General features: G+C 30.6%; 1 protein-coding gene across 10 annotated transcripts in view; it reads right to left on the bottom strand.

Moving 5' to 3' along the window:
- Nucleotides 1-25,192, bottom strand: part of ssh (Protein phosphatase Slingshot) — a 504,868-nt gene that overhangs the window by 30,462 nt on the left and 449,214 nt on the right. Inside the window, exon 1 of one of the 10 annotated variants that reach the window (XM_075364393.1) lies at nucleotides 8,713-8,925. The exons of the other annotated variants lie outside the window; for them this stretch is intronic. Coding sequence (XP_075220508.1) covers nucleotides 8,713-8,729 — 17 coding nt within the window. The 5' untranslated portion in view covers nucleotides 8,730-8,925. Of the gene's footprint in view, nucleotides 1-8,712; nucleotides 8,926-25,192 lie in introns of those variants that run through there. 10 annotated transcript variants of the gene reach the window in all.

Raw genomic sequence — 25,192 nt, 5'->3', positions numbered from 1 at the left:
GAGACAACCGATCACTCAGCTTTTTTTTTAACGCAATGCAAGATAATGCAAGATATTACTTTAAGTCCTACAACTGTGGGTTGTTTCTGTTGCACGGCTAACACAAACAACGTAATTTAAAATATTTATCATTTTATTTAATTCAACGATTCTAACTAAAGCGCGCGCGCGTACCGTATTTAATCCGCGCAGGTGTAGCGGTACTAGTAGCAACAGCCGGCAGACTGGTGTAGCCGCGAGGCTTAACGCACCAGGAACCAAGTCAACCGGGCGATCGAGATCGAGTACAAGACCCAGCCAGACCGAGTTATTCTTTTCCACTTTAAATATTATTCATTTATTTAATTCTACCGCTCACCTGTGACGCCATAACGTAGCAGACGACAACAGCTTTTTTTGGGGTGGAGGTGCGATTTTAGATATAAGGTGATTCGAACATTAAACAACCGGAAAATTTCCATCCGGTTTTCTGAGTTCCTTAAGTGTCAAAACGTCAAGATCCGGTGAAAAGCGCTTATTCCAAAATAGGTCCGATTACAATAATTTCCCTTCTACAGCTATAGCGCTAGACGTAAAAGTGAAAATTCAACTAAAAGATCTCCAGCTCCTCGTAATAAAACTGCTTATTCATAAAAAATAAATACGCATAAAAACAGTGCACAAGAGCTAAAGGGAATAATAATATTTTGATATACATCCAAATAAAATATTAATCGAATTTTTATAGACATTCAACTATTGTTTAAAAAAAAAAAAATACAATAAATAAAATTCATCTAGTAGTTTACCACGAACATTTAATGTTTTTTTAATACATACTTTTAATAAATTAAAAAATAAAAATAAAAATCTATTCTATTTCTCACAGTTTCGAAACAATAAAAAAATATAAATAAAAGCTGAACTGATAATTCCAGTCATTCCGGTTTAATATTCGCCCCTTTGGCAATTCCCATAATATACCCACTAACAACTACTTTATATACATATATATATATATATATATATATATATATATATATATATATATATATAATATTACTCTAAATATGTATAAACCAAACCAGTCTTAAACTCTTGCACAGCCATCAGTGAAAACTACCACCACCACTCTTATTCAAGGCAAATAATTTATTGTTTTTTTTATTTTAAAAAAAGAGAAAAAAGCTGTATTAAATTAACTTTATTTTCACGTATTTATAAAATTTATAGATTTAAATATTTCCACCCTAAATAATATATTTACGACCACCGCCTTTGTAAATTAAAAACTTTTACTGTAACATTTTTATTAATATTATGAGTACGTCTGAATTTCCAGATCGAAGAATTCAGGATTAATTGGATTGAACGTTTTCTTCAACGTCCCAATTTGATCCAATTATTTGAACACAAGCAACAAGATAAAATTGTTAAAATATGAATTCAACTGTTTTCCGAATGCTTTTAACACAAAATTGTATACTTTTTTTAACACAAAATTACAAAAAACAAACTGTTTATTTAATAATTATTATTAGATAGAAATTATTCTGAACAGTAAAACACAATTTTTTAGTAGATAAACAACAATAAAAATTTTATAAGATAAAAGATTTTATAAGATTTTTTTTAGACATAAGGGCAAACTGTAAACACAATAGTACCCCGACTCTGATGCAACATGATTTCGGTCACCGTTTATTATTGGACTCTAATTAGCGGAACAACCGATCCCAGCAAACCTATTCAAAATGTAACACAAATTGTCCTTTCATGAAAGAAACAAAGTACTTAATAACTTCCAATGGAGTTGGGAGTTCGACTAACGGTTTATAGTTCTTCCACGTGGTCACATGTAATTCCGTAAATAGGTAACATTTGTTTTTTTAGGCGTTTTGACATCGAGCCTCGGTTAGCTTAGATATTTGCTGTTAGGATGAGATGGATGTGGAGAACTCTGTGATGGAGCTGCGGTATGAAAGGAGTAGGGATTGACCTAGGGTATGTTTTCATTAGAGGTTTATTAAATTTGTGAATGTTTCTTGATTTTTAAGTAAATCAAGAGAAATAAATTGAATTACAGGACAAAATTGTCGTTGCTGCGATCGACATTTGTTTTGTCGGTACGAGTATAGTATTATTGGTGCTTAGACTAAATCAGGTAACGATCAATCTAAGTGCACGGTCTAATTGATGTTAGATATGGGAACAGATTTTGTGTGAAACCTTCGTTGTTACAGGAAGGCGAGAGGATCGCGCCCAAATCCAAAATGTTACTTGTTTCATCAAAAAAGGCTTTGAGTTTTACTACAATCTTTGCTATGTAAAAGATCTTCTTAATAAAAGGCCGAGCAACATAGTTTATCTCTTTAGAAAAATATTTCTTCACCGACTTTTTCGTTTCTTACTTTTCTATCTTTCAACGTCATCCAGTAACATTATATTTTCTTTCAAATTTTCTTATTGTCCATATTTTACTTTTAACATATATAACACACTCGACAAAAATATTTTAAAAAATTCTTACATCCATACTTAAATTTCGCCAATTTTTTTACAGCCTAAACTGTTTTTTAATTTTACTTACTTCGTCAATTCGATGCTTTGTAAACTTCACTACCAAGGTATCGGAATTCCACTACTTTTATATTATGAATATATAAGAAGTCTTCTTCTTATTATGATCCTTAACTTTTTCTTAATTTCACATAATCCTCCTTTTCGTACAATTAAGTAACTTTTATTTTATCGTTATTAATTTTCAAAGTAAATTTAATTCCAAACAAAACAATGAATCTATGCCATCAGCATTGCTTTTAATTAATTTGTAGTTTCTGCCAAAAGGAAAATGTCTTCGGGGAATCTCAACTTTCTTATCCTTGCTCCACTATTCGTGGAGCAAGGATAAGAAAGGATGGCTGTTTTCCTTCTACATTATCACTTATCTTATAGATTTCAGTCTTTTTATCTTCTGCAGTTTGTATTCTTAGCAAATCCATCTTATTACCAAACTAAACTTTGATACAATTATATCTGGTTCTAGATTTCTTTAAAAGTTTCTATCACACATTTTTCTTTAAAAATCTAGTGTTATTTCACTCCGAAATTTGTTATTCCATTATTGCTTTTCTAAGATACAAGTTGAAAGCGATGGAGGCAGACTTCCTCCTTGATTTACTACTTTGTAAATCACAACCTATATTCATTTTCTATTCCTACAACTTGATTTTTGTAGATTGTACACCGAAATTTTCTTTAAATTTTTTATTATTACTAGTAGGTCCTTGCTGCTTCGCAGCGTTGTTATTTATGTACAAAGTAATGTTATATATTTTTTTTTTAAATCTGGTAAAAACCTATTCTGACTAATAACCTACTGCACCCGTGTTGCTCCACAGCGTTATTACTAAAAAGTAATGTCATATTTAAAAAAAAAAAACGGCTAAAAACCAATTCTATTTACAACATGTCTCACCGCCAACTTCCTTGTTTTTCTCTTTCCTTTCCTACCGCAGATAAAATACGTGCTCAAAACCTATTTCCAGTTTGTCCAGACGTTCTACTGAACGGATCGGGCTAATTTATTTTTTATTCTGCTCGTAACGGCTTGATGACGTATCTGTCACCAAGCATCGCCGGACTTTCAAAGTGATTTTCCTGTGAGTAATGCTCGGAAAGTTCCTCACTGAAGGAATAAATGAGAATTTTTTGGATTTCTCAGAGGAAACTCAAGTCTGGAGGAGAGTCAAGTTGAGACTAAATTTGTGGGTCGAGTAGAACAAAAAAAAAAAAAAAATCAGCCCGATCCGTTCAGTAGAACGCCCAGACGGACTGGAATAGATTTTTAACCCAATTTTTTTTAATATATAACATTATTTTATTTTAAACGTATAAAAATCTTCTGAGTTGTTTATTTCATACTGCAGATCATCCAAAGATATATCATCCAGATATATGATACCATGCTTTTGCTCATTGTCAATTTCTTCTCCACAAATAATTCGGTTTGTGCAGGTATTACTACTCTTTTAGATTTACACTGAGAATACAGAGATCTGTAAAAAATATTATTATACCCCCTCTATAAGATTAGATGAGATTGTTGCTACATGTACAGAATCGGGGATTCTGCTTCCAATCCGATGGAAATAAAACTACTCTAATGGCTGATGTAACTAACGGCTAAACCCTAATTTTTCTAAAATAAAAATTGTACTTAAAAAATACGGTTTCTAACAAAACAAAGCTCATCTTAATTGTTAATGCTGTTTTGTACCAAACATAACAAAATGTTTCCTTAATTTTAATAAAATACTTAACTTCGTTGATGTTAAAATTCTGTTTTTCACATCAATCTAGCCCTATTTTTCAATCGATTTACAATTTAATTTTCATCGGAGTTCTAAAAATACATACTGAATGTCAGTAAATTGAAGTAGAGAAAATTTTACAATTTTTATCGAAATTCATGAAAATAAAAAAAATAAGATCATACCGCTTAGTTTTACCAAAATCACGCAAACTTTGAACTTTTAGACGATCTGTCAACTTAATGAAAATAATTTTATTTATTTTTTTAATTGAAAAGACAAAAACGAAACTGTTGATCTTAGAACATATCTAAGAAAGGCGTATAACTCTATACGAATAAAATATATTTCCCAACGCATGAATTTATCATTTAATTTAATTAGCTAAATCTTTAATGCAAACCTCATTATTCCTATTACATCAAGCGTTATCTATGATAAAAATCCATTATTAAATTAATTTTTTTATATTTCAATACTATTTAATCTATTATAATAAAGCGGTCACGATTTATGACGTTATATGATTTATATATATATATATATTGTGTGTGTGTGTGTGTGTGTGTGTGTGTATGCGCGCGCGCGCGCGACAGTAACCTTGACGTTTAAAAATTGAAGTTTTTCCTCTTTAAATTACATTATTTACTTTAAATAGATTTATCATATTATATAACATATTTCATTATCTGTTAACGCCTATCTTTTTTTGTGTTTATATATAGTAATGAATTTATTAATGTCCTTATTTTATTTGATATATTAAATGGCATACTATAATAAATGAATAAAGATAACTATATAATAGTACTACTATAATTGGTACTGTATTGTGAATTTGTGAAAAAAAAGCTCTAGTAAATAGTACATGTATTTCAGTTCGTCTGTGGGTGTAATGTGTCCACGGATGAGCGTGTGTTTGTATATAGTATAAACACACTTAAGGTTACATACATCCTTGTAAAGTACTATATATAAAATAAAAGTTGGCGGGAGATTCGTATTCAAGTATAATATTAATAAAATTAACAGTCAGTCGGGGCAAATATCATAGCGGACTATGTATAGCCAACAAACACATACGTTACTATTTATTGGCGACTTTACCTGGCGCCACATTCATATTCCTTTTCTAATCACTTACTACGCGGTTTTTCCTTGATTTTAATCATAAATTTACATTAGTATCTGTTTTGTTTTTTATTTGTTTTTGTTAGTTATTACAGTTATTTATTTACATTTACAGTAAATTCAGATGTATAATTAACTTTACGCATTAATTTCATGTTAATCTATAAAATTAACAATCGTTATTTTATGCCCGTATTAGGAGGGACATAGAAAGAAAAAAACTAAATTTACGAATTTTTCTAAATATTTATATTTATCTATTAGTACTAGTAGTAGTATCAAATGCCGTTGGTTAAAGAGAAATTGGTTTTGTTTATTCACAGTTCAAGAAACATTTACACATTACCAAGAAATTAATCACACAGATTTATACCTGCGTGATATAATTAAAGCAAACAAAGGAAAACAGTGCTTAAAATTTCTAACATTTAACCTTTTACATTTTTATAATTTCCAGATTATTTCCTATATAAGAGTAAAGAGAGTATAGTTTTTGTTTCTTTTTTTTACTTAAGAATTTAGACGTATATATATATATATATATATATATACACAAATAATTTTAAAATAAATTCCTTATTAGTAAATACAGATTATAATCTATCCCGGAAAACTATGAAGACAGTACAAACAACTGGGGGGTTTTATTAAAGACATATGATCCAATGGTATATTAATGTCTCCAGGTCATAGGTGTGTGATAAAATACATTATTATTAAACTTTTTTTTATTTATAAATATTGAAATAGTAACGGTCAATTAAAATTATTTTAGACTATTAAAAAAAAGTACTTTTCCTTCATGTGATAAACCACATAATTATCCTTGATATTAATCTTAAATGTTAGAAACATTTACTTTAAATCATAAAAATCTTGAAACGGTAATATTTTTTTAACACGAAGAACAAACGTTTGATTTTTAGAATAGCAGCTTCAGTCGAAACTCTATTAGGTGAACGAATATCAACATAAAGAGTTTAAAACTATTCCATTGGGAGATAAAAAAAATAAATTTTTACTTTCCTGGCACCATAGATCTAGAGCTAAGCTGCAAGGAAGATAGTAATAGTATAAAAATGGGGTACGGTTTTTTTTGCAATTCTCGTCGTTTCATGACCCAGTGACCAAGAAAGTATGGGGGGGGGGGGGTAATGTTCGTTCGTACGTACGTGTGTTTGAAGCTTAATAACTTTTAAAAGTAAATATTCGTAAGCGTAAAGGCAAGGAAATTCTGCAATATTTAATTAAATACATAATAACAAAACACATATTTATCAGCATCAAACTTAGATCTAACAGTCCAATTGTAACTTGAAAGATAAAAAAGAAAACACGCCTTCAAACTGTTTAAAGAAATCCCAAAATAATAGTACAATATTTTAGAAGGAGATATACGTAAGAATAAGTATTTTTACGATTACCTTAACGAAGCTACTTCAAAGCGGAATAATATACAGTTTTACAATTATATACTAAACACATACTGATATAGAAGAAACATCTTCGATTCTCAGGGTAAACAAACAGAACCTTAAACAGTTAGAAGATATAAAAAATATGTTATAATAATTTATCTTTGACCCATAAAGGAACAAAAGAGGAGATACTAATACCTTGTAGTTTTCATTTTGCACAATTCTATGCGCTAATTTAATAAACCTACAAACCAAAAAAAAAAAAAATATGAATAAGAAACAAGCGTTTAAAAATAGAAACTGCAAACAAAAAGCAAACCAACAAAGCACGAATCCATAAATTACCAAAGAACACTAAAAAGAGCCAGGGAGTCCGCCTCCACGCCAAGCATGGATTTAACATATAAAGTTAAATGGTGCTTAAAAGAACAACTTCTAATATATGGGAATGAAATCATAGATATAAATAAATTAATGATAAATTCAACCGAAATTCAAAATTGAAATTTTATTTTTAACAATCATTCGTCACACCTTAAAATAAATCCGCCAGACTAAACAATTTAAAAGAAAGACTACTTATCTAAAACAAAACTTAAATAAACCTATAACAAAAATAAATCGAGAATTCATTTTTTCTTTCTTTAAATTGAACTATATAAACCCGACGACCTATTTAATCACTAATAAAGTATACAAATAAGTAATAAAAATAAAAAAATCACTAAAATACGAATTATTTACAAAAACCGATTGTCAATACTGACGGATTGAATAATGATGCAACTGAACCGACACAGCGAAACAACACATTCAGTGAGATACGAACCGACTAATCGTAGATAACTAACCGAGGTGTTGGGGAAGTGAGGAAGTTAAGTAGAACTGAAAATAATATTTAAAAAAAAATTATTCTCAGGAAAATTATTAATAAATAAAATATTTATAATTAAAGCTGTTAGGTCAACAGAAGAAAATCTATACGTACTTGCTTCATTCACTGATGAGATAACTATTTACCAATAATAAATGATAATCCTAAGCTAAAAAAAAATATATATATATTCATAACGCAAATCAACTGTTACGAAATGTTACAACAAAACGTTCTATTTTAATTTATTTACAATCAATACCCATCAACGAAATAAAATAGAGTTTCATTAATTTCATAAGTTGACGAATGCTACGTCAATCTGCACAAATAATAAATTCGAGCGCTGTATAATTTTTTTTCATACAACCATATTACATTTAATAAATTGATTGTTATACCAGAAAGATAAAATTTTGATAAATTGTATGAAAAATCTTCTTATAATTCGTAATTCTTTTGTTTACGAGCTAACGAACAAGTAAATTAATTAATATAAAGTATAGACAAAAAACGGTATGTGTTTGTGTGTGTGTGTATATATTATATATATATATAAATGTGTGTAAAATTATTTGAATTGATTCTAGGATTGTATAAACACATAAAACCACTTCTCGAAATGTCGTAACAACAAAATTTCCATATTAACAATACTCTTTACTACCCTATGAGAATAAAAAAAAGTTTTTATAACTCTGTTAGATTATATAATAAAAATCTATGGTACTAAAAAAAAAAAAATAAAAACAACATAAAATTTAGACTGGAAAGACAGTAGTACAGCAAATAAATGTAACTTTTACAATCGTCCATAAAAAAAAGACATAATATACATATATATATATGCGATATGTATAATTTACATATATATATGTACACATAATATACATAGATGCGATACATACATAATGCTTCACTCAATATAGAAATTACACACAGAAACTAAAGTAAAAAAAATAAAATAGAAAAAACAAAAAGTATCACTAATACTAACCTTAAAGGTCGTCCCATGCTGAATAAATTAAATATATTGAGTTTTTAGATATTACTTATTAATGTAAATAAAACATCAGAAGTAATAAAAAAAACACGACACTCAAACACAAAAAAATTACATACACAGAAATTAAGAATTTAATATTAATTTACAACTTAGCTTCACATAACAACACCGCAAGTTGAGTAAACGCGAACTGAAGTTCAAACGAACACACACGGTTTTAGAAGTGAACGCAACTCGACGTTGGTGGAATAGTAGGGGTAAATCGTAGTAGTACCGGTAGTGGGGATGCCTTATTTAGACTGGTTAAACGGCAAACAGACTACGTAAAGAGACATGCATACAACAAATCATCGACACACACATGCAATAATAACACTGAAAACAGTTAACACACATTCTACCGCCTTTGTTTTAATTTCTAAGAATATTGTCATTAACATTATGGAAAATAAAACATAATAATCATTAAAATTATAAAATGTATATAATTTCATTTTCTTATTCCAATATATCATTTAAACCGAAACGTATTAATTACTTATCTTAACTGCAATAAAAAATCCATATATGTGACAAAATTACAACAATCAAAATATAATTTCTTCGAAAATTATAATTATAAATCATTAAAAAAGGCGAACTAAACAATAAAAATTTATAGAACACAATGCATAATTTTTTCAGGGTAAACATTCGTACACTACACACTAATTTTCTTTTTAAATTTTACTTAGAAATATAATTTAAAACAGTCTAGATAATCATTTTTACGATGAAAAACCAAAAAAAGAAAGCAAACCGGTAATTTAAATTTAATGTTCCATTAAAACAAAACCGTATAATAGGTAATAAAAGAAAAAATTACGGATACCATTTATAGAAAATTATAATTATACGAAATAAAAAGCATGATTATATTATTATTATATAATTACTATTAGATGAATAAACTAGATAAATAGATAATATAAAAAACTAATAATACTCCAAAACTAGATAAACTAATTTTTGTTTTGTGTTTGTAAAAAATAAAACATTTTCTTTATCATCGACACGTTTAATATGGATTGTTAACCACACCAAAACGAATTAAATGTAAATAAATTTTTAAAAAAAGAATAAAAATTTTAATAAAACATTTTCACCAATTTTTTTTAAAGTTAAAAATTATATACATATATATAAGTTCTATGAAACAGTAACCAGTTATAAACAACTTCATATGGAACAAAATACTCCTAAAAAATATATACCCATTAAAAAAAATAATAAGCCTCCCATAATAACTGGCTTATTAGGAACAATGAAGAATGAAACAGTTTCCCATATTTAGTTAGCCGAAAATACTGACATACCAACATGTTAAATGACACTCCGCACAAAAATGCACACCTTGGAAATAGCACAAAATAAATTACCTGTCCCTAAAAATAAGATATTTTCCCAAACGCTCATTACATTTACGAAAGGATTTTCTTCAATCTATACTATTGTCTTCCTTAAATATTTACCCAAAAATTATTTTCGGTGTAGTAAAAATTTCAGAATGCTCTACTACCATTTCGTTCAAGAGAAATTTTATAATTCTACGTTGCGCAATATTACTTGGCACTACCGCTTCGGAAATCGTAACAGTAACTGACTTATGAAGTGGGAGAAAGTTGGATTGCAAGTTGAACCATCTCTAAATGTCACAACAAGCATATCATCATCGTAGATATATTAAGACGATTTATATTTTATACATAATCTTTGTTTCTTCATTTATGTTCCTCCTCCACATTTTTTCAGTACCCAAATTTAATCAAAATCCGAATGCCTTTATTGTGACTATTGTTTTTTACAAAATCTTAAAAAGTTTTACAATAAAAAGAACGTCTTCCCTTCAACTCCGTATTTCATCATTTAGGAGTCTTAAACTTTAATACTTTTTTTGTAACGAAAGAAAAACCACAAATGATGAAAATACGAAATTTAAGGTCATGAGAGTGATTAAATGTGTTTTATGTAAGAGTAACAAATCCCTACTGATAAAATTTAAAAAAAAATACCGACATGAATACTTTAAAATAAAAATAGATGCAATACACGTGTATACGCTACATTAAACACCGTTCATACAATTTAAATGAACCGTTAAGTGAAAACAGAGGGCATACGACCGGTAAAATAAAAAGCTTTACATATGAAACAAGATTTTCCCCCTATTTCCCCCGAGTTTATAACGGAAAAAACACCCCCTTTCATAATAATACAGAAGGGATACAAATTTACTTAGTGAACGCATTAATTAATGAATCCCTAGACGATGACGTAACTCAAAAGGCAAAAGGGTCATTCATGCAGTCACTTTATGAAAAGGGGTAACAGAAATGACCGTTCATTGTTTTCTACATTATTATGTATCCCTTTTATATAAAGAAATAGAACACTTAATCGCAAAAACCTTTCCCACGTTGACATCGTCGCTTGAACAGTATAAATTCTTTGATCCACTTAAATCGATTTTACAGAAGTGTTTGTGCGCGCGCGCGTTCGAGTTTAATTTACGTTCAAAATTTCGAGCATAACGTTTAAATATAGCTTTAATTAAGACGGAATAACCAGTGTGCGAGAATACGATAGTCCGGAGAAAATATTATCTAAGGAAAACAATCGGTGACTAACGACATTAAAATCGTAACCAAAATTTCCTTTCCCTGTTTTCTCGGCTTGGAATCTAAAATTTCCCTTGGCTATTTTCTTGGCTTGGGATCCAAACGTAACTGGTACGTTTGGGTAACTCCACTTTATATCTTTAGATGCAATAGAAGAAAATCATAACGCTACATAATTTAAATAAAATTAAAAATGTTAATATTTATTCTACATAAACGGTTAGTTAATAAATTCATAAGTTTATTCAACAGATATGTGTAAAACAGGCTCAACTGATTAATGTCACGGGTAAATATTTACATTTTTTAATACCCCTCTTTTTGTATATTTGCCCTTTCGTGATAAATAAAACTGTCTTTATTAATAAATTAATATGCAATTTGTGTAATCAAATCGATTTGTGTATAAATGGCTATCTAATATTAAAATTTTGTTCGTCATATAATGTCTTTTTTTCTGGTATTTTCCAAATACAAAGTAGAAATATGAAACCCATTCGTCCTGTTAAGAATGATATCGGAAAATCCCGATAAATGGATTTTCACAGTTTCAAAACTTAGCATTTGTACTGAACAATTCATTCTGATACTACGAAAATAAGAGAATGCAAGCTGCTTATGGTGCTTCAAAATTTTAAAGGTGATTAAAAAAAGTCACAAATTTAATTTTAGTTAATTTTACAGCAGATTTGTACCGCTATCACAATCGGATTGCAAAACATTAAATCTAATGTTAAACCAACCTTTTATGTTAAAGCCTTTTATAAGGAGTAAAGATGTGATTTCACAAAAAATTTAACTATTGAAAACGTTGTTATAATTTAAAAGGATTTTAATACTTCTGTTATAACAAATACAAATTTAATCAAATTTGACCCTTTCAGTTTCTTGAGAATTTAAAGAGATATTTAAGTGAAGTATTAAAACTTGGTTTCCGCAACTTATTTATATATTGCGGGCTAAATATAATTTTTCCACGTATAAACCAAACGTTACAACATTTTATAAATTTGACACTTACTTTACTCCAAGTATCTTTAAAAAATTACCTGAATTTAAAAAAAAAAAAAAAAAAAAAAAAAAAAAAAAAATGGTGTAAACATATGTATTAAGAAAAAGTGTAAAAATTAATTACTTTGTGTAATATAAGAAGTATTTATAAATAGATTTATAAATAATTTTAATTATTTTTATATTTAGCACTACACATTTCTTAACGTTGTTATTATTTTAAAATATTACATATTCAAGCTAGATAATTTTTTTAATACTACTTAAATGTTTTGCTGGAAAATTATTAATTTTTAACTTTTATTTTATATTTTAAAAATAAAATATCCATTGACTCATTAAACAAGTTATGTATTTTCAGTGATAGGTAACTTTGTCACAACCTATACCTAAAAAAATGGTATCTGTTTTTCGATAATCTAATTTTAAAAATTACTACTTAAAGAAATTATTTAGTGCACTTTTTATGTTTAAATCTTATTACTAGTTACTTATTACGACTATAATTTTTATGCATTTTAAATGTAATAGTTGAAATATTATATATTTGGGGCACCGGATGCCCCAAAAGTAAGTATGCACCAAAGAAAAAGCACCTCAATCAATAATATATATTTATTTATTTTTTATTTTTTTAATATTGTTAGCAGTGAAACTAACAGCTGATTTCCATGTTTCATTGTTCATAACACTTTAATTACATAACCATTGAAGCTTTTGTTTACTCTTTTGTTTCCCGAGTGTAAGAATGATTTTTAACAACATAAGCTCGCGTTTTTCGGGGGTTAAATGTGTTTCGTTGTGGTAGTTTGACAAAATACGTAAAGGAAATGTTTCATTAAAAAATTTCCAGACATCGAAGTTCCATGTTGTGGGAAACCTGATCGATAAGTTCCAAGAAAATGGATCTGTCAAAAACGTACTCGATTCCGGAAGATCATTTATCCTATGGAAACGCTGGATGATATTTCTGTCTGCAAGCTCAAAGCCCAAAAGTTGTAACAGAAAACTGATTTACGCCAAAGCAGAAATCTTAAGTAGTACATATACAGCACTGATTAAATATCTATTTAAAACTACACGCCTACAAAATAACTGCAAGGTATTGGTTACACATTACTGATTTTCTTAAACGTGTTGAATATTGTCAGGGCTTTTCAATTTCATAAATGAAAAATGTAGTATTTTTTCAATTAAACGTGGCTTCATTTATCGGATCATGTCAACAGACAGGTGTGGTCTGTGATTAATCCTCATGAAATCTTGGTAATCTCGCTGTACCGGGTAAACGGTTAATCGTTCAGTTTCTCCAAAACACAGCAAACTCAGAACTTTACTGCAATAAAATCATTTATCCTTTCATCGGAAAACTAAATGAAGAAGAAATTTCTGGAAGGTACTTCCAACAAGACGGAGCAACGGCGCACATCACCAATGTTTTGCTAAATTTTCTGCGTAAAATTTACGGTAATAGACTCATTTCAAAGCAAATCGGGTCCACTAATAAAAGGATCTATTTGTTAAGAAAAAGGACCGCTTTTCATACCCTTTTTCTTTTTTTGAAGAGGTGAAGGAATCCCATTTATGGGCGCCGAAGCAGTGTTGGGTTCGCTAAAAGGTTCCGCAAGATGTTATTAATTACGTGTATTTCTGCGCACTACCGACTAACCACCACCGCTGGCAACCCATCCCTCCTGGAAAGCGCTAATAGAGCATTACTTCAGGAAGGGGTAAACGTCCACACAAACAATCGGTTACCACAAGCAAACATCAAAATCCAACCACCACGCACGCATCATACAAAACACAGCAAAACGCATCAGAATATCAACCTGATACCATTCCAAGCACAAACATACCGGACAGACACATAGATACCTCGCATAGACATACCACACGCACTTACACACATTTGTAAATGCAATCTCTTCTTTCGTGTTAAATATACAAGCGTGCAATTTCAAACATGTTGAAACGTTCAGAAATACTTTGAAGCAAATTCTGACAGTATTGAGCATCTCCTGTTACTAAAAATTCAATGTAGTAGTATTATTTCAGTTTCTAAATTATTTGAAAATAATAAATTAAACATTGGTGCACATACTTTCATTTGGGACACCAGATATCTGTACTTATAAAGCAATTTATCCTGACATACTTATCAACGCCCAGCAAAAACTATTGATAATTGATGAAAATTTGTATACATGTTCTTTCGTTCGATGTAAACACACACTAGAAAAGGATTTTTTGAAATTCCGATTGTTAAAATGGAGTAACAATGAAATTTATGTCTTTCTTAAGTTCTAGGTAACAAATGAAGATATCAAATTGGTTTTTGGTGAGTGTAATCTTCATATGAATATATAAAAACTAGTTTCTAGATTTTTGAAATTCGATTTTGAAAGAAAGGAAAATAAAATTTGAACAATGACTGCAAATTTTCCCCATTTCCGACTATACTAAGTGACATATTCACTAAATTGGGGCTTGCAAATATTCTTTAGATATATATCTAAAAATCATTTTCGGGCTTTATCAATTCCGATTTTTTAAATGGTGTGACGATGTACGGCGCGATAGCTCAACCAACACAGCCACTGTTACTGTATGTGCGACGCGACTGGCTGCACCTGCCTCCGGTTACTTGACTAAAAAACATAAAATAAAAGTAATTAAAAAATGTTTTTTAATTTGAAACGAAGTACGGTCACCTCCTAGTGGTACTCGTCGAGTAACGCTAAGAACCGGGCAAAATACATTTTTACCAGAACGAAGTACTGGTAACTAGCTATAATTAATATTTCTAAGATAGAGGCCGACTGTTCTGAAACCCACATTCTTAGATCACTCAACGTTTCGGGTCCTGTGCTGACCAAAATGTAACTGAACAGGCTGTTGTTTTTATTTATCATTATTATTCTCACAAGCATGAGTTTAATTAGCACAGCGAGGTGCAAGGTTCAGACGGGGGCGAGATCTGGCTAGAAGGGAAGGGCGAGCGAAGCGAACCATGGCCGGCTAAATATCCCCTGACCGCGACGGGAAACGCAAGTAACCATATAGCGCGGGCGAAGCCGCGACGGGGATACTAGTACTTACTACTAATAATAGTACTACCAGTAGATACTAACAGTAGTATTATATACACTACTACTCATATCTATGAACCAAAATATTTTTGAAAATTTTGAGTGTTGCATCTCAAACGGATGAGACACGATCGGTTTAAAAAATTGATTTTTCACCCCCTTATAGAACGAGTAAAAAAAAATCCCTATTATTGATAATATCCCTTCATCCCCATTCTAATTTGACTCCTTATGGGTTATTAATCAAAATGATTTTTTATTATTTTTCCTAGACTCCTCTATTAGCAATAATTACGCTAAACTTCGCCTTTCGAGTTATAAACGTCTTAATGATGAATGAGTCAGTGGGGGCTTACCATTTATAGTACTTAATGGATAACAATTTATATGACAATAAATGAATACGTAAAATCTTAATCAAAACTAAATTGAATATTTTCTATTCGATATAGAAAATATTTAGCTCGGTATTTCTAACGTGCAACCAAGTTCATAATAAAAGTCTCGGCCTTTCTTCCTGAAGTCTCAGATTCGAATCCCGATCAGGCATGGCGTTTTTCATACGCTACAAAAATACAATTTCATACTCCCATGTAAAATCTTCTGCAGTGAATTAATTCAGCAATCACTCAATGTACGTTTTTTTTACTGTAATGAATCAAATTTAAATTTAAAATAAGCTTTAATTAACACTCTTACTTGTATTCAGTATAATACTTATAATCCAGTATCTCATATTTTGCAGTTTATCGATCTTTATAAAAATTTACAATACGTTTATCTATCATTTAAGAATAAGTTATTGTTATTCATATCCGATTTTGTTAGATCTAAGGAACGACAACCGTGTGTTTTCGATTTACGTTATTCAATAAGGTACTATGTTTTTATTTACACGTGTTTATTGAATAAACAACATGATACAACACATATTGTTTTATAGTTTACCTAAATTAATTTGTGTTATCCGTAACGTAAAATCAATAATAGATTTAAATATCAAAAATATTAATCATAAATTTTGTGGCATAGATTAATTTATCCATAGCCCCTTCTCTAAATCCAGTTAGGTGTTATATACATACACGCTTACACCACTAAAAAAGGCGGCAATAAATTGCATATAACATTCCCGGCTACGCCGATCAAGATAGGCACAATTCATTTTTGTAAAAATATTTCAAAATGTGGAAAAACAATTCAATCATTTTAAGTTATTTGAGAACTCATGGATTAAATGGCTTTTTTAAATAAATAAAATAATCACTAAAACTGATATAATAAAATCGAATTTCACAAAAAAATTTTTTTCGATTTTCTTTTTGAAATTTAGGAGCTCTCCCATCAGTGAAGATGTATTAAATTATTTTAGTAACTTTATTGTTTAACAAAATATGTGTTTTAAGGATTAAAAATTTGAAATTGCGAACAAAACACTTTTTTTCATTTTGGGTGTTCCCATACTCAAGGGAAAACATTCGGGTAAAATTATTTTTTAAGAAAATAATCACTAAGTGGTGATAATAAAATTAAAAAAACAACTTTTTAAAATTGTTTGAAAAATCCAAAGATACAGCTATAACTCTAAACAAAGTTGTAATTTTCTAAGAAGGGCTAATTTTAAAATTAAAAATCGTTTTTTTAATTTTTGGCTAATCTTTTTTCAAGACGTATTAAACAAACAGTAAAGGCTATCAAAAAATTAATATTTTTACATTTTAAATGCAATGGGGAATTTGTGACAATTTCTTCTTTTTTTTTTTAATTAAAAAAAAATTTACAGTGCTTGCGACTTATTGATGTAAAAAATATACATGTAATTCCTATTAACTCATTCTCTGAAGTAAGACAGCTAAAAAAAAATAAATAAAATAATTTTTTGGAGGAGGTGAACTTTAAATAAAAGTTTTTGGGGATTTATGATACCGATAAAAAGACTCCAACTTTTGTTTTGTAAGAAAAATGGTTAGCGAAAGTGTCCCAGTAAAGATTTGAAATTTTATTTCGGCTAAAACACCTCCAGCCTTTTTCCAATTTTTGCAAAAATTTAATGCATTTTTTCCCTCAGAAGGTAGTACCGTCTATGAAGTTTGACGAAAATCTGTAACGGGGTCCAGAGTTATAAGACCAAATACTGATCAACATATATACAACGCACAAACATCCGTTTGACAAAAACTGGTTTTCTGAACTTGAGAACACTGGATTAAAGTTTTATCGAAGATTATTTACAGTTTATTTAAATCTATTTTTTTCATTTCTCCTTAACGCACAAAACCTAAAATAAAGATCAATTTAAAAAAAATTTACCGATCTAGAGTAGCGTTTTTCGCTAGAGCCGGGAAAGTAAAACGTCTCTATCGAACGAATTTCTGATTATACTTTGAAACGGTCTAACCAATATTGCCACCGGATGAAAATAAAAATCTCAATTTTTTTTTGTAATTAAATAATAACGAATGATATTATGTGCAGAAAATTACTTTGCGCTTAGAATGTAGTAATCGTTAGTAAAATAAATTAATTACTAAAATCAAATTATATTGCGACACCGAATTTTTTGAACATAAAATTTTATAGACAATTTTTTTTTGAAAATAAATTAATATTCGCGATATTAATTAGATTAACTATTATTTCTAACAGTACAAAATAAAAGTATTATTATAAAATATATACAAACTGTAGGAATAAAACGTTACTACTCCAAAACACAGAAATGATCATATGTTTAGTCCCCGAAATCACCGTGAGGTATTACTTCAGAGATGAATAAAGATGATACGTATGAATGTAAATGAAGAGTAGTGTTGTACAGTTTCAGGTCGACCATTCCTGAGATGTACGGTTAATTAAAACCCAACCACCAAAGAACACCGGTATTCACGATCTAGTATTCAAATCCGTATAAAAGTAACCGACTTTACTAGTGCGAAATCGGCCACAAACATCAGATATAAATAGAATATCCAATGAAAAAAGCGCAGTTTCCGTAACGACGGACGTATATAAATACATGAATACAGTAGCCATAAGCCGATACGCGTGCACAAATAGAAATAATACACAATGAAGATGTTACGTACCACAATCATCACAGCGTAACACAATAGTAAAATAAAAGGTGTCAATTTAATGTAAATTCAAGAAAACATGGATTCAAATTTCTTTTCAATGACAACGGTTTAGTATGTTATGACAGACAGCCGGACACACTTATTCGCACTCGCATAACAATAGTTTATCTACCACTTCTGACGTAGATGAGTCGTACTGCTTACGGCTCACTAAGTTCACTACAACAATCTCACAGGCTTCAATAACTAAAACAAAAATTGAGACCAGATTACTTTAACAAACGTATTACCAGCAATGTGACTAAGTGTACCTTACGTAATCAAATCGATTTAATTTGTAACAAAATGACTCAATAAAGTTTCTGATTTAAAGCGACTTAATAAAACGCCAAGCTTGTCAATCATTATTAAACATTAGTTACGTACATACTAGTGTAAAGAATGTCACCTCTTGGGACTCCCTCAAAAAGTCACAACTAGTTTTCGAGATACAAAAACGAGCTGTCAGATTATTATCAGCCGCCCGTATGTATGAATCATGAGACCGATATTTAGAAAATTGAATACGTTATTTCATCCTTGCGTTTATATTTATCAATCTACAATCTTCGAATAAAAAAAACAGTCGTTTATTATTAAAATATAATAATAAATTCTTATTATTCTTAGCAACACAGAACTTTTTTAGTTTCGATTAAAAATACAGTATTTTAACATAATAAAACGGTAATTATTATTATTTAATACACATATGTAGTGTATTTGAATGAGATTTGAATGACAAACCTCCCTTATAATACTGCACGATTAAACTTGATGTATGTGAACTTAAAACAAATAGACATATGTGAAACAGTTACTTTGCGTAACCGCAAATTATTAGAAATAACTATTTATATTAACAAAAAAATCCTACTGTACACGATGAAGATAAAAATTTTAAACTTAAAAAAGGAAAACGCTAACGATGAAAATAATTTTATTCGATTTATTTGAAGTCTAAGCACTCCGATCAGATAACGTATAAATATAAAGACAACCATACAAACGTAGTAATATAATTAAATTTTATTATGGAATAAATTCATTTAATAGATAAATATCTTTTCATTAACTCAGAAACATATAATCAAATTTTACTCTAAAAAAGGGCAAAACTAAAAGACAAATTTTGAACTATTCAGTAGATGAAAACCTCATATGTTTGCTATTATTTCAAAGTTACGTGCCTCGACTGCAGTTAGTAGATTTTAGGTGGATTTACACATGTAGTACTGTGCGCGTACTGTGTTCGCTACCGTATCGCAACTGTCTTCGACCGTCTCGATTTACACATATGGTACTGTGCTCGTACCGAACTCTGATTACTGTTGTTGAAACATTGTGCGCAAATTCCTTCCATCTTGATTTTCTTTGAGCTCATTGGTACTCTCTCGTTCATAGACGGAAACGTAGTGTCACGGATCGAGACGAAGAGAACGTAATTATTGCCTGCTGCTTATATGAGCTCGTACAAGAACAACGGAAGAAAACAGAAAAAAGGATAAACCTATATGGCTCATAATTTAAACAGAAAATTGCAGGAGAATTTAACTATTACTGGCCGTTCCCAAATCCCATCGGTGCGATTGACGGGAACGTAGCACGATACGAGCACCTCCAAATAGCGGTTTAATTAGAAAGGTTCATTTTCAATAGTATTGTTGGCTACAGTCGATGCGACTTACAAGTTTGTAGGAGGGTACGGGAAATCTAGTGATTGCGGTATTATGAGAACTTCAAATCTAGTACAGCATCTGGAATAAGGGACGCTGCATATACCTCCACCAAAACCGCTACCCAGAACTTCAGATCCATTGCCTTTTGTGCTGGTGGGAGACGAAGGTTTTCCTCTTAAGAAATATTTACCGCGACCCAACCCAAAATCTTCTTCTCAGAATAATGAAAATTAGGAAATATTTAATAATCGTCTATCAAGACCCCGGCGTACCTCAGAAAATGCTTTTGGCCAACCGGTTCAAAGGTTCCGAGTATTCTACGGGAGTTTTCAGACGAAGTCTGAAAACGCGGAAACAGAGTGTTCTATATAATTTCCTTCACGAATACAATTTTGAAGTTTCGTTCGACAATTGAACGGCCTCCGACATTTCGGAGGCCGTGGTACCACAGAAGCCATGGAGGAAGTTCGTAGAAAATTCTGTGATTATTCTGAAGGACCAGGAAAGATTCTGCGGCAAGTTAATGCGATAAGAAGAGAGTCTAGCGCAACGAAAATGTTACAAATCTGACATTAAAAATGATTAATTGTCGGATTGTAGTCTGTCCTGACTTTGATGAATCCTATTCGAAGCAGTCGAAGAGCGTACGGTCTGAGAACGGTATGCGCACAGTCCAACATGTGTAAATTGAAAACAGCCTATATAAGGATTTCAAATGGGTTAGACCGTTTTTCATTTGAAATCAAATGAAAGTTATAAATCTGAATATTAATATTATCTCCAATTAAAAAGTTTAACTATAAGATTTAATAAATTAAAAAAATCTAATGACTGTTTTTAAGCCTTCTCTTTTGTTAATTCAAGATTTGATAGTTAAAATTAATTTTTCTACGCTTAAAAATGTATAAATTATATGGTAACCAATGATGATTATGACTCATCAAGGAATTACTGAAAAAAGAAAGAGAAATAATACATATCTCAGTTAACCGCATAATAAACAGGAATACGCCTGAATAAATTAGCAATAATACAGTAGTACTATTTGCTTGTCACGTGGACGTGACAAGCAATGCGCAGCGCAGCGGGAAACGAATACGAGCTTATACTAGTAAACGTGTTATTTAAAAAATTAATTCCGATAAAAGCCAACTGAATCATCAATAAACGCAATCATAATTTTTTTTCGTTTTATCTAAACGTTTATTTTAAAAAAAATCCTTATCACTTAAAAATGGAACAATTAGAATGATAAAATTAACGCAGGAAAACGCCGACGACGGAAAATCCCATATCATTAAACACTTATTATAAAAAGAAGGAAAATGTGTGATTTCCGATGGCTGAATTCTCTCGGAAACTGGTTGTACATACATGATTAATACTAAATACGATTATTTACTTATTTTTTTAAAAAAAAAAATGACGTTATTTATAAGATTTAGACGAAGGGTTTGTTAATTATTTTTGTATGGCAACAACATTCGAACCCATTCTTATTAATTTCCGTAATAATATATACTTTAAGTGATCTCTTGTTTTTTTCAATATCAATATTGAACGATTTCTGTAATAAATTCCAATGATTAATTTCTTTTTAATTTAAAAATCATCAAATTTATTACAATTATTTCTGTTAATATTTTCAAGATAGAATAGTGGGAAATAATCTAGGAAGATTTTTAGCTGAAAGTAGATATCTTTGATTCGACAGGAACTGATGTCGAACAGATTCCACCATTAAACGGTCGCTTTATATCTATTATTACAATTTTATGTGCTAGAGCTACCAATAAATGCAGTTTATCAGTTCTACAGCAAATTCTTATTCTACAGTTCTATGAATCCCTAGATCTCTGGGCATCCATAGCAACACATGGATTGCGGGGCTTTAAAACTGAAAGTTTATGGCTAGGTAACTTAAGTAATCCCGTTAGGTACTGTAAGAAATCAATGTTGCCCGATTAAAAAATAATCGCGGAAAGACTAAAATTGTAAAATATTTATAAAAGAATCGACATTTTAATTATAGCAACAGCAGCATGTAAACAACATGTTTACTTGCAACAGCAAGTAAAAACTGCATTGCGGCTCGAGTGAAGAGAAAATTTGGCGAGGAAATCCTGAAATTAAAAGTAGAAAATGTGGCCCTTCAATAGACCCAGAAAATTCTTTTACCCCTATAAAATGGACCTGAAGGAAAAATGTGGTCGGAGTAAATTGAGATATGGATGGAACTAGGATGTTTAAGACGATTTGGAAAGAGACATTTATAATACGAATGGACGAATGACATTACCTACTTAAAAACAACTGTTGTGATGAGATGGGACTGGCAAGTGGTGTATTGCTAGACAAATGAACGCTATTTAAGATGCAGTATTGACGTTATGCTTGTTCACCAAAAACCTGACTGAGCGGTCACGGTTAATCAGCTATGCTGTGTCATTGTTACATTTGGAACAACACTGACAAGGAATTACTACAACTGCTCTGCTGGTGGCGCAGTAAAGAATACGCTGTTGCTATGACAACTATATTTACCTATCTTTAAATCGCTTCTCTCATTACACATACTTTAGTAGGTTCAACCGGCATTCCTTATCAGACTTACGTATTAATTAAAAGGTTTATTTTAATTTTTTTATTTACAAGTTATTTTAAATTTATTGAGATAACTTACAGATTCAGTTGAAGTCAAACCCATCACGTTTGTACCCAACATTCACGTTGCTTGGATATGGGTTCACTTGTAATGAAACATACAGCTTACCGATTTCATTCCAGACTGTAGCCAGCAAATTAGGTGTTACCTCTGCAGCTGCGGCATTAATTCGAAGTCTTAGCTCAACAAAATCAGCAGGCAAAGGCGCTACATAAACCCGATCTTTAATGAAACCCCACAAGAAAAAATCTAGCGGGGTCAAATCTGGAGTGCTAGGTGGCCATGCGATTGGACCTTCACGACCGATCCACCGACCTGGGAATCGAGTTTCAAGAAAATCTCGGACTTCTAGTCGGAGGTGAGGTGGTGAACCGTCTTGCTGATAGTAATGGCGTCCATCTTGGCCATCATACAATTGAGGAATCAAACCATTTTTGAAGCAAATCCATATAAACGATACCGTTTACGGTTGTCTCCTGGAAGAAGAACGGACTATACGGTCTTTGTTTAAGAAACAAAAACCATTAACTTTAAGGCTAACAATAATGTGCTGCAAAGTTTCTTGGGGGCTTTCGTTCGGCATTTATGGGTGTTCAATAAAAATTAAACTGTCTAAAAATGTTTTGTCGTTAGTAAGTCTATCCATCATTTCCACCAAAACTGCAGCAGGGCAATTTTGTCGTCGTCTGTAATGCGTTGAACCACAGTTAGTCTGTACGGCTTCAAGTGCAATCGTTTGTATTATACGTGCCAAACAGTCGTTTGTGGAATGCCAGTCTCAGGTGACGCACATCGAGATGATTTCTTCGGACAAAGTGTAAAGCTTTCTCCGAGATGTTCCAAGCAGTTTTAGGGACGCGTGGGCCGTCCTGATGATTTTGTATGTTTAACAGAAACAACCTTTCTCAACGAAAGTTTGTTGCCAAGAGTAAATTCTACGCCTACTAGGTGTCTCCACCGTACTCGCTACGAAAATTACGTTGAACTGCAGTTGCTGACTTCAAAAGGTGAAACCAAAACATACAGAGAACACGTTCCGCACCAGTAAATGTATCAATTTTTAACAACACTGGTGACAGCGCTGGTGGCCGAATTCGATACTAATGAACTACTTGGAGTCACAACTTGACGTATTTTGCTAGGAAATGAGATTTCAACCGAATCTGTAAGTTATCTAAATAGTTTTTTATATGCTTTTAAAGTTTAGTCCTCTTTGAATCATCCAGATTATTATTATAAGACCTTATACGTAACTGAATGATAAAGCGAAGTCAAATTTCTCATATCTGATATATTTGGAACTATCATCAATATTAACATGTGGCGGAATTGCTTCAATGATCTTAGAAGAAGTTAAAACTCATCAAGGCAGCTCTAACAAAAGAATAAAAAATTAAAACTGAAAATCAACATAAGGAAAAGATTATTTTCATTTCATCCCTTTTTTACAGTATATAATCGATGAACTATAATACCATTTCCCCGATTAAGAAAAATCGTTTGATATAGATTTCACGAAACATTTATATAGCCTGTTCTTCAGTTAAAAAATATACAAACAAACCAAATTCCTCTCTTCTTCTGGAAGATAAAGAAAAAAAGAAAAAACTTATCGGAACTATAACTAATGAAATGTAAAGAGGAAAAAGAAAATAAAAAAAAAGAATAAATGCACATAAAACATGTGCTTAAGTAAGTAATAGATCGTAATGCGATAGAAATAAGGAGGGAGTATTAAAAATGGAAATTATTAGGAACAGGAAAAAATGGTTTTACTACTACTATTACAACTCCATAAAACCAGACCGAATCGAGTATAATTTACAATATAAAGTTAGTAAGGGGTGGGGATAAAGAATAGGGAGCTTCTACAACGACTTTTCTCCTATAAAAGTAGTAAAATGGAAGTATTGTGTTCGCATAAAACACGCGCAGTCGCATCGTGAAAAATAAAAACTAATCATTTATTACCGATAAACAAAGCATAAACTTTACAACCGGCTAACAATCAAAAATACCAAAGGAAAAAATAAATATTTTATATATATTTTGAAATTATTATTATTTAAGTCACGAGGATAAACGATGAAGCCTTTACATTTTAACATCTTATCGTTATTATGCAACGCTATATATCGAGTTGCATCAGCATTCCATAAAAATTCAAGGCAGACGGCTCGACGACGTAAAAGTAGTTAATATTATACATGCTTAATTCAAGGAATACAACATTAAAAAGTTTCTTATTCTA

Source organism: Lycorma delicatula, chromosome 4 (genome assembly GCF_047948215.1).
Source record: "Lycorma delicatula isolate Av1 chromosome 4, ASM4794821v1, whole genome shotgun sequence".
In the NCBI taxonomy this organism is placed as follows: domain Eukaryota; kingdom Metazoa; phylum Arthropoda; class Insecta; order Hemiptera; family Fulgoridae; genus Lycorma; species Lycorma delicatula.
The sequence above is the reverse complement of the archived record's forward strand: the minus strand, read 5'-3'. Positions and strand labels throughout refer to the sequence as shown.